General features: G+C 33.2%; 1 protein-coding gene across 1 annotated transcript; it reads right to left on the bottom strand.

Moving 5' to 3' along the window:
- Positions 1 to 2418: 2418 nt before the first annotated feature.
- On the bottom strand, positions 2419 to 5847 carry LOC115718822 (dicarboxylate transporter 1, chloroplastic). The gene is made up of 3 exons (XM_030647638.2): positions 4425 to 5847; positions 3566 to 3787; positions 2419 to 3053 (listed from the first exon to the last, which is right to left on the bottom strand). The coding sequence occupies exons 1-3, from the start codon at positions 5541 to 5543 to the stop codon at positions 2691 to 2693; spliced, it is 1704 nt and encodes a 567-aa protein (XP_030503498.2). The 5' UTR covers positions 5544 to 5847; the 3' UTR covers positions 2419 to 2690.
- Positions 5848 to 11615: the final 5768 nt, after the last annotated feature.

The raw sequence follows: 11615 nt of genomic DNA, 5'->3' as shown, positions 1-11615 counted from the left end.
GAAATAAATCATGTGAACCATGCAACATAAAATGTTATTTCTGATCTTTATTAATAAGTAAATCTGATTATATGAAATGAGTTTTATTTAGGGCATAAAACCCAACAGACTATACTGCTTGTAAGACTCAATAATTGATTTGTGATTAATCAATTATAGTTCTAAAGTTAGACTATGTCTAATTTGTGAATTTTCACTAAGCAGGGGTGAAATTGTAAAGAAAAGAGATTCTAGGTTTATTTATTAATTAAGAGACTCTATATATCTAATTAATAATTAAATTAAATGACAATATTATTTAATAATCTATTTTAGTTATTAAATAATTAGTTTTGGCATTTAAATGGTTAGAATTGGAAAATTGACGTTTTATAGAAAATAGAAATAAAAATTGTGAAAACTGCAAAATCCAAGTGAGGCCCATTAACACTTATGGCCGGCCACTTAAGCAGCTTTTTCCAATTGATATTTTCATTATTTTAATGCCAAATAATTACTAACCTAAACCTAGTAGTTGCCTATAAATAGAAAGTGATGGCTCAGTCAAATAACAAGTTTAACAATTTTTTCAAGCCTTCTGTCAGAAAATTGTTTTTTTAGAAAAACTGAGCCTTCCACTTCTCTCTCTATAGCCGACACTATACCTCTCTCTTTTCCTCTTCATAATTTTGAACCTTAGTGATAGAGTAGTGCCCACACACAGCAAGTGGTACCTCAATCATAGATTGGAAGACTGTGAAGGATCACACACAAAGAGAAGGACATTCGGGCTCAGATCTTGATAATACTCTGCGACAGAAAGGATACAAGGGTTAGAGATATGAGTGGAAGGAGATATTATTCCGCTGCAACCAATGTAAGGTTTTCTTAATTTTATATGTGTTTAATTATCGTTTTAGGAAGTTCATATTTAGGGTGTTAAACAACATACTTGTGAGTAGATCTAAGATCTTGGTAAAATAAATTCCAACACTAAAAGGATCACGGACGTCTACCTTGGACATAAACCTGGATTTCCTAGCGACGATTATAATTTTTTCTTACACAGGATCAGACCTTGTCTCCTTGCCAGGACATGGTAGTGTGCGCACCTCACACACCTTTTTGCCAAATGGTTAGTCTAGAAATTTACTTTTCAAGGTTACACATTTTGGAGACACGCATCCATTACATGCGGTGGTCCCATATTTTCTAGCTACTTCAATGCAAAGCATAAATCCTTCCAAATGGCCCAATAGTCAGTGTCTAGTTTATATGCTTGGTCAAAACTTTTCCCAGTAAAATGTTGTTTGGTTCCTGTGGTTCATCAACGTCTCTAGGGTTGAGGGTCAAGGTAATGTTGTTGGTGGATACTCGAATAGAATCCTTAAACAGATCACATACTCCAGTGTTATCCATAGAGACGAATGTGAGAGAGAGTTTAGGAGTTTAAGCATTATAGAGCAATTATAGCCAATTCTCTATGATTCTTCCAAGAAGAAAGCTCCTTCATAACAATCGTACGTAGGGGACCCTAAAGGATGATAAGACTAAGAGAGGGAATTATTTCAATTTGGGATAGCGGTACTCTCTTGCGTTGCATTAGGGGTGTGCAAAAAAGTCATCCGATCCAATTACAATCGACTGATCCGATCCCAACCGATTCAATAGAATCGGATATTCAATCATAATTGGAGCAGATCGATTGTTGGATGGGACATCTGATTCAATGGATAACTGAACCGAACCGATCTAATTATCATCCAATAATTATCTATATTTATATATTTTTTAAAATACATTTATAATTTTATATATTTAGTATATTTTATTTAAAAAATATGTTAATTGATTTAATATATATTTAACACATAAGATTAAAGAAAAAAAAATAGATTTAAAATATTAACTCTCATCTTCCTAAACGCTAATAAAATTGTCAATGCTTATTGAATAAATTTTATTTTTTTGGCAATTTTATTATAGCATCATAAGAATTAGGTTGAGCTAAACTAATATTTATTATATATGTTGGATTATTAAATTTTAAATTATGTTTTTTTTTTTATTATATTTTTTTTCTTTTTAATGAAATCAACTTAAATGGTATCTAAAATATATTGGATGGATCAAATCCAATCCAATAGAAGACCGGTTAATGCATCTAATGGTTGGAACCGATCCAAGTAATACATTCATAGGATCAAATCAGATTACTCTATCTAATTAAATTGGATCGAATGATAAAATCAAATTCCCAATAAATAATTAGATTGAATAGTTGATCCAAATTCATTCAATGAACATTCCTACTTGGCATGTTAGCCAATTATAATGGCATCGTTATTTTAATAATTATTTTCAATATCACGTGTACAATTGAATCCCTTTATTGTTAGTTTATACATCAAAATAAAAGGGGAAAAATGGATGCAGAAGAATGAGAATATGATAACACTTTATTTATTATATGCCATAAAATTGCTGGCAGCTGTTAAGCAAAGCCTAGTCAAAACTTCAAATAAGATCTCTACCATCTCTCCATTTCCTTGAATAACAACATTTTGTATACCCAAAAGAGAAAAAATAAATAAATAATACTTTATATCTAAGCAAAGAATAGAAAGGAAAACTAGCATCCTGAAAATCAGAAAAGTCAGGACTTAAAATGGTGCTATCTGTTCTGGAGGGTCGTCGAATTATGAAATCCCCTACCACAAGCCAATAAACTTCCACCAAACTCCTCCAATTCCCAACCAAATAATGATATTAACAACAGATATTAGGAATCCATATCCCCACCACTTACCTAGTGGAACATAGTTAGCACCATAGAACACAGGCGCTGATCCGATGCCATAATGGGTCAGACCACCCATGAGGTTTGATAGGAATGCCAATACCATTGCCCCAAAGTAGGGAGGAGTCCCCAGAGCGCTAGCCACCGATAAGAATGCCGTGAACATTGCACCGATGTGAGCAGCTCCACTTGCAAAGAAGTAATGAGAGTAGAAATATAGGAGGACTAGAATTCCAAAGGATAATTGCCACGAAAGACCCAGTCCGCCAACAAACTGTGAAACGGCAATAATAGAATGGTTACTATTGGAAGTTATTAGCAAATACATAATAATATGTGCTCATTCATCAATGCCCTATAGTCTTTCTACTCTAGACTTTAGCTTAAACGAAAAACACTGTTTATCTTATACATTGCAAATGAGCTTGACAACTATTGACCCAAAATTCAATCAAATATATTTTTACTGAAACACCCAAAAATCATGCTCCTCGTAATTGTAATTTCCAAGACAATATTCATGTAACTCTATCTATCTATTTAATAATTTAAGTTCACAGGAAGAAAAAGAAAAGCCAATGGACAACTTCTAATTGCCAGATCAGAAGTGCCGATATTAGTATGTTAGAAAAAGACAAAATAAATAAATAGCATGCTCTGCAATAACGTATCACATATGAAATCGTATGATGAAGCCATGTCAAGCGATGATAATTCGGCATTGATGACATCATTGTCAAAAAAAGTCCCCACGAAGAAAATTAGTAAGGGAAAGTAAGTACAAACCTTGACAACAGTTTGGCTAAACCAGGCGATAAGACCATATTTGTTAAGATAACCAGCCATTGCAATTAGTGCAGCAAACCAAGTTAGGGTATCCCAGGCAACCGATTCACCTAAGCACTCCTTCCATGTCACAACTCCACTCACAAGAAGGATAGATAATCCAACAATAGCAGCAGTCACAGCATCCACGTTCAACATCCCTCCAAAAATCCAAAGTCCAACCTGTATATAAAAACAAAACGAGCCCATTATTGTACACAACATGTAGATGTTTGACAAGAAACATTGATCTATCATCCATTATCCATATTCACATAGTGTATTTGCACCACAAAATTTGTCAAACTAAACTGGTTTGTGGCATAAAGTATTATACAATTGAATAAAAATCCGAGCTGCAAAAGTCATTTGGAGGAACACATGGTATAATTCACATTTTAAACCAAGATTAAAGTAAATACTAAAACAGATAAAAAATGAATGCCCCAAAAGTCCAGTGCTTAGAACAATATAAGTATTTTTTCGCCTATAAATTTAAGCAAATTCCTTTCAAAAAAAAAAAAATTTAAGCAAATGAATAATATACTTACTGAGAATCTGCTTTACAGTCTACTTATTCACACTATGCTACATTTTATTTTTTTTAAAAAAAAATAAATAAATAAATTGCACCATTCAAGGTCTCCAGTTAAAAAAGTTCAAACCCACATCAGTCCAGTATTTAAATTTTAATTTTAACATAATCAAAGAGCTTAAGAAGACACGCAAATTCATGAAGTGAATGCAATGAGTAACATAATGAAAAACCTAATCTAGTTTATGAAATAAATGAATTAGTAGATCAAGAGAAGGGCTTTACCGTAAGAAGCAGAGTCCCGGACATAACAATCTCGTTAGTGCTCATTGGCCCCATCTTTTCCAACTTTTCCTTTGCAAGCTTAGGTGCATCAGGACTGGACTTCACAGTTGGCGGGTAAATCAGATACAAAAGGAAAGGGACTACGATCAAAGACACCAATCCAGGAACAATGGCAGCCTTGGCCCAATCAGTCCACCCAATTGTCTTCTGAATCGTATTAAAAGTCAGAGTGGCACTAAGCGGATTAGCTGCCATTGCCGTCAAGAACATCGCTGAAGAAATCACCGAAGTCTGAAAGCAAGTAAGCATCAACCAGGATCCCAATTTGTGCTCCGTCCCATCTCCGACATTGCTACCACATGCAACGCACAAAGACTTCACCAGAGGCAAGAAAATCCCTCCCGCTCTTGCCGAAACAGATGGTATGGCCGGCGCTAAGAGCGCCTCACTGAACACCAAACTGTAACCCAACCCCAGCGACGAGCTACCGAACAGGGAGACGAATTGGTAAGCGATTCTGTTACCTAGACCGGTCTTGATAAACCCTCTGGCGAAGAAAAATGCGAGTGCGATCAACCACGGAATCGGATCCCCGAATCCCGAGAACGCAGCCGCGAAGGTTAGGGTTTTTGTGAGTACACAAGCTCCCAATCCCAACAGAGCCACGGCACCGAGCGGCAGAGGCTGAGTAATGATTCCTACGATCGTGGCCAAGAAAATGGAAAGAAGCTGCCAAGCGTTTTGGGTAACCCCAGAAGGAACCGGGACGAACCAAAGAATGATTCCCGTCGCAATCGAAGCCAAAAGAGGCTTTATCGCCGCTCCCTGCCATGGCTTCTGAGTTGCCGGAACCACTGGAGAAGTGGCTGACCCCGGTGCTGATGCCTTAACGGTGAATATGCTACCGGACTTCGCGACTTTAAATAAACTATTCGACGAAATGAGCGGTCGGAGATTCCCGAGGCCGGAGCGGTCGGAGATTCTCAACGGAGTGATGATAGGCCGGTAGGCGCATCGGTTTCCGTCACTGATTACGGAGGATTTGGGCGGCGGAAGGCGGGATCTGAGAGAGATTAGGGGAGAAGAACAAGGCGCGGTGGTTAGGGCAAGAGACGCCATTGAGGGAGGCTTTGTTAGCAAAAGAGGAGTGTGAACCGTGAAGCAGTAGACTTTGGAGCAATCGGCAGAAAAAAAAAATGATGAACTGTCGGATTATGATCAAACGGTTGAGATATGATTTGAATCTTTTCAATCAGATTCAGAAAGCTTTATCAAAAAAAATAAAAAAAATAAGCTTTCTTTGTAATGCCGTCGTTTGTGTTAGAAATCTCCGCCAAAAGCACTGAGAAGATCCCCCTTCTAGCCACAGTGCCAGGTTGGACTTAATAGGGGTTTTTTTTGAAATAAGACTTAATAGGGGTTAGTTTAACAGAACCTCCGCTACAGTCTACTCTTACAAGGTGAAGCCCATTACACGTGTCAACAATGTAGTAGTTTACTGCTGACGTGTGATAAGTTGGAAAACAAAATGAGCCAATAAAATTGAGTTTAGTTCCACGTGGCTTAATTGGATTGGTGAGAAATGATAGGCCCTCTTACATTTGGGAGATGACTCAGATGAGGTCAGAAACGAAGATCTGATTGTTGTGGACTAGTCAGGGCCAGGAGTTGAGGAGGAGTGAAACGACGGATATACCCTTGGTGGATGAACAGGCCACACAAATGTTCACGTGGGTAAAAAAGTATTTCTATTCCAATTTCAACTTATATGAATTTGTCCATTAAAAAATGAAAAAAACTTATACGAATTTGATTTAACAATGTTTTGGTTCAATTCAAGCCCATTCATTATGTGGTCCATAAACATTTAGAAATTTTCTTTTTACTATTTTAATTTTTTTTTTTTTTTCATAATTATCTTTTGGATGGTTCTTCTACTATGCTAGTTTGTTTATCTACATTTGAAAAACTTTTGACAGTACCAAGAGTCGGGCCATTTTTTGTAATCCCAAAAGTCGTATAGTCTATTTTTTAAAAAAAAAAAAAATCTTTATTCTCAATTTAAGGTTAGTAATTAAGGGTGTTCGTAAAATAATAAATTTAATTTAATCTGCACAATCTAATTCAATCTAATCTGTAAAGTATAGATGTCCGCATACTGTGCAGATTGGATTGGAAAATTCAAAATTTACACTTATGGAGATTGGATATTGATTGACATGTAAAAGTTTCTGATGCAATCTAATCCACACATATTTATAAAAAAAAAAAATTAAAAAAAAAATTAAAAAATTATATATACAATTAACATTTTAATGGAAAGATTATAGTCATTTAAAAGTCTAATACATATATTACAATTATATATCAAAATTTAATAGATCAAATGTATATTTTATTTTTATATATAATTTTTTCTACATACAATTTAAATTAAAATTAAACATTTCTTTATACATAAATTTTTTTTCCTTTGAATTTGTGTTATCAAGTTTTTTGCACCTTGACGTGGCAATAGGATCAAATAACACTTGTCACATATTTCTGATACCTAGGTTGAGGAAAATATCCCTAGCAGCCTGCACATGACTAATCAGCATTTGTAATAGTTTGTTATCCGAGCAGGGTTGTAGAGAAAATACCCGCCCAGGTAGAAGTGTGTTGGTGTCGAGCAACGTACGAGGATTCAAAGATTAATCTCGATTGTCCAGACGCGAAGACAATCCCAATAATCTTGGGATTGAGTCAGAGGGAAATGGCAACCTGTTTTATTTCCTATTTTGTATATCGTAATTATAGAATCATTGTAATTTCTTATTTTGTGCACTGTAAGCAAAAGGGAAACCATCCTCATGCATTAAGTCCCTATAAATAGTGTACGTAAATGACATGCTTGTCAAGTCCAAAAACGCTTGGGGTCATGTGGAGACCTAGGCGAGTGCTTCAAAATCTTTCGTAGCTACAACATGAAGCTCAACCCCCTCAAATGCTCTTTTGGCGTAGGCTTGGAAAATTCCTTGGCTTCATAGTCAACACCAGGGGAATAAAAGCAAATCCAGACAAGAACCAAGTCTTTTCGGACATGAAGTCGCCCACAACTGTCAAGGAAGTACAAAGCCTAACGGGACGCATTGCTGCACTAAGCAGATTTGTAAGTCTACAGACAAATGCGTACCCTTCTTCAACATTCTTAGAGGCAACAAAAAATTTGAGTGGACAGAGAAATGTGAAAACGCATTCCAAGAGCTGAAGAAGCAATTGGCCCAACCACCAGTGTTGTCTAAACCCCTAGACATAGAAGACCTAGGCATGTACCTAGGTGTCACACGCGGTATACTACATCAGCAAATGGCTAGTAAATGCAGAAAGTCGATACCCACTCATGGAGAAGCTAATCTATGTTGGAAATATTTTACCAGGATCTAGATTTACTACCATGTATGTTTCATTAACATCATAATATGAATTCTAAAACAATGAAATTAAACACATATAAAGTTTAAGAAACCTTACATTGGGTGCAGCGGAATATAATGACTCCTTCCGTTCAGATCTCTAGCCCTTGATTCCTTTCTGTAGCAGAGCATCACCAAGATCTGAATCTGGATCTCTTTCTCTCCTTCCTTTGATGCTGATTCTCCTTCTTGTTGATTGGATTCTACACAATCTTCCACACTATGATTGAGATACCACTTGATGTGTGTGGGCACTCACATTTAATTTTTAATTTAATTAAATGTATTAAATTCAAGAAATAAATAATTAAGTATAGAGAAGGCTTAATTATTAATTCTAGGTTAATACTAGGAAAAATATTCTTAACTTGAATTGTACCAAAATTAATTATTAAATAATTAATTTCACAATCTATGATATTTTCCTATTTTAATATTAGAAATAATAACTAGTATAGAAATAACTATCTAGAAGATATCTTAATTTAACTAAGTATCTTTTCAAAAATTTGAAAAATATCTAATTTAAGTTGTTATAGAAAGAATCTAAAATAACCAACTTAAAAAATTTTCATATAAAATTTAATTAAATATCAAAATTAAGTTGTAACCACCTAATTTAAGATATTCCATTTTAAGTTTAACAACTTAAAAAATATCTCTAGAATCTTCAATAACTAACTCCTAGAATTCCTCAACTTAATTTTAAATTCAAAAGATATTCAAATTTAAGTTGATTAGAAAAATTAGTTAGAAATAACTAATTTATAACTTAAATAGGAATATTTAATAAAATAATTTAAATAAGCTTCAGAAAGAATCTAGTTAGTTAAAATTCTTTATTTAATTAAATACAAGAAAAATACAAATAGTTTATCTAGAAATAATATCTTAAACTAAGAGTGTTTTTCTTAAAATTAACTTTAAAATATTAAAATGAAAATAAATTTCATATATTTTAAAAATTAATTATGTTGGTAATCAATTTTATCAGGTTAAACTAATTTAATTAAGGGTAAATACTATTTTGGACCCTGTGTTTTGCAAAAGTTACAGATTGGACCCTGTGTTTTGTTAAATGACAAAATGGACCTTGTATTTTCTAAAATAGTAAAAATAGGACCTTGAGCTTAATTTTTGACAACTTTTTTTTTAATACAACCAACTTGAAGACAATGCTTAATACGAACAGATACAAAAAATGTAAACAGTTTTGTCATAGCACTTTTAGATCGGATTATAATTAAACTTTATTTTGACAAAAAATCAATTCAGGGTCCTATTTGTACTATTTTAGAAAATATAGGGTCCATTTTGTCATTTAACAAAACACAGGGTCCAATTGGTAACTTTTGCAAAACAGAGGGTCCAAAATGGTATTTACCCTTTAATTAACCTAGTACAGTTATTCAAAGCAGGCAAATGGGCCTTCACAATTGGGGTAGTTCATGTGAGGGGGAGTTGGGTTCAGTATGTCGTAACCACTTCTATTGGCCCCCATCTCTCACACAAGGCCCAAAAAAGAGGAATTTAACTTTAAAATAAATAACTATTATTAATTGAATAGGTCCAAAAACTAAATGAACCTAAATAAAATCTATCAGGGTGTGACATTTTATTTAGCAACAACCTATATGCATCTATAACAAAATAAACATATAGGCTCACACAGGCACACAGATTTGGATAGACCCTATCATGTTACTAGGTCATACACAGATGAAAGAAGAATGTAAAATTTACCTGTTAAAAAATTATTTACTTGACCTATTGACAATTGAACCATGGGTTAAAATCAGATCATTGGATCTGTCAACAAGTTAACCATGGCAATTTAGATCAAGCAATAATAGGTTTTATAAAACTTACGCATAAGCTAAAACACAAACTCCTACAACAGGTTGAATTTGGATAGTTGGAAGTAGGATTTATTTAATTTTAAATAATTAATTAAATTTCGAAAAATAATTAAATAAAAAAAATATTTTTTCGGATTTTCAAATGAAATAAAATAATATTTAAAATTAAACCTACAATTTTGAAAAATTAGGTTTCGATAAACCTAAATATCATTTCAAAAAAAATTTGCTAACCACCTTTCAAATTTCATGTTATTTTATAAATTAAATATTCAATAAAATAAAAAATGATATATAAATATACATTTTCTGATTGTATAATTTAATAAAAAAATAACAAAATTTAAAAGTTAGCAAAATATCTTATTTCTATTCAAAATATCATGATTATAGTAATCTTATTTTAAATTTAAATAAAGTCAAATTATTTAAAAAATCAAAAAAAAAAAATTTAATATCTGACCTTAAATTTAAAAATAAGATTAAACAATCAAATTTGAAAATAAGATAAAAAAAAATAAGCAAAAAGATAGATTTTTACCTATTTTCAAATTCAAATTATACTAATATCTAAAATTAATTTTAAAAAGTTCAAATTAATTTATTTCTGATAATTAGATTTGAAATATGAAAAGTAAAAAAACAAAATACAAAACTACACAAAAAATCGGAAGTTAATTCCATGAAATAGCATGAAAAATCGAAGAAAACGAAAAAAAAAAAAAATGTGAGTTGTACGGATGGTATGCAGTTGCATACCATCCGCGCGCACCTAGTAGGTGATCTGCCGAGAAATCTCGGCGCAAGGCTCCCCTTGCATGATTTCCGCGTGCGGATAAGGGGTTTAAGACACCCCTGGGCGTGTCACTCGGACAAAGCCCTGTCCGAACACGCAGCTGACTGAGGAACACTCAATTCCGCGCGCGTGGGCTTGGTTGATCAACCTATCTTTTTTCAAATCTTCAAAAAATCATAACTAATTCAAATAAAATTGAAATTGAGTTTTGTAAAAAAGTAAATAACTTAATTTTTTTCCAAACTATCCAATAAAAATAATTCCAGAAACAAAAATTCAATTATTTTTCACAAAAATTCACAAACATCAATCAATCATCACATAACACATAGATCAACATGAAACCATCCAAATCACATTCAAATCGTTTTAAGTCCAAATTTCTTGCAAGCAAATCAATTAACCTGGCTCTGATACCAGTTGTTGGAATTTATTTTACCAGGATCTTGTTGGGTTTTGTGCCCTAAATAAAACCCATTTCAATATAATCAGATTTACTTGTTAATAAAGATCAAAAATAACATTTAATGTTGCATGGTTCACATGATTTATTTCATGATTATATATAATGTATGAATTCTATTTAAGTCTAGAACATATGAATTTGTTAATGATTATAGTGTTGTCAGGACAGTGGAATATAATCTTAATTATATGTTCGAAAGTTTATTCCCTGATTTGTCAGAACACTGGATTTAGATTGGCATGGTATAATCAGCGATAGGTATTCTTACACCTTCGATAAGTGGTATGTCCTTTCTATGGCATTGACAAAGTTTACCAGTATCGGATGTATGGAGTATACATCGGAAGGGACCGATATTGAAGTTTGATTAGATATATTTAAATTTACCGTAATATCTATTCAATTCAATATCACCCGTTGATCCTAGATCAAATGATCTTAATCCTGATATGATTAGGTTCGATCTCAAGAGTATTACACATGTTCTTTGATTTATTAGTTAAGCCTACTTTTGGGTCAGGGTGATACGTACATTTTGGAAACATGATAGTATAATTGAGTGGGAGCGCTAACATAAATATGGAGTCTATAACTTCTATAGGAATTTAGAAGTGA

The sequence above is a fragment of the Cannabis sativa genome, chromosome 2 (genome assembly GCF_029168945.1).
Source record: "Cannabis sativa cultivar Pink pepper isolate KNU-18-1 chromosome 2, ASM2916894v1, whole genome shotgun sequence".
Classification (NCBI taxonomy): Eukaryota; Viridiplantae; Streptophyta; class Magnoliopsida; order Rosales; family Cannabaceae; genus Cannabis; species Cannabis sativa.
The sequence above is the reverse complement of the archived record's forward strand: the minus strand, read 5'-3'. Positions and strand labels throughout refer to the sequence as shown.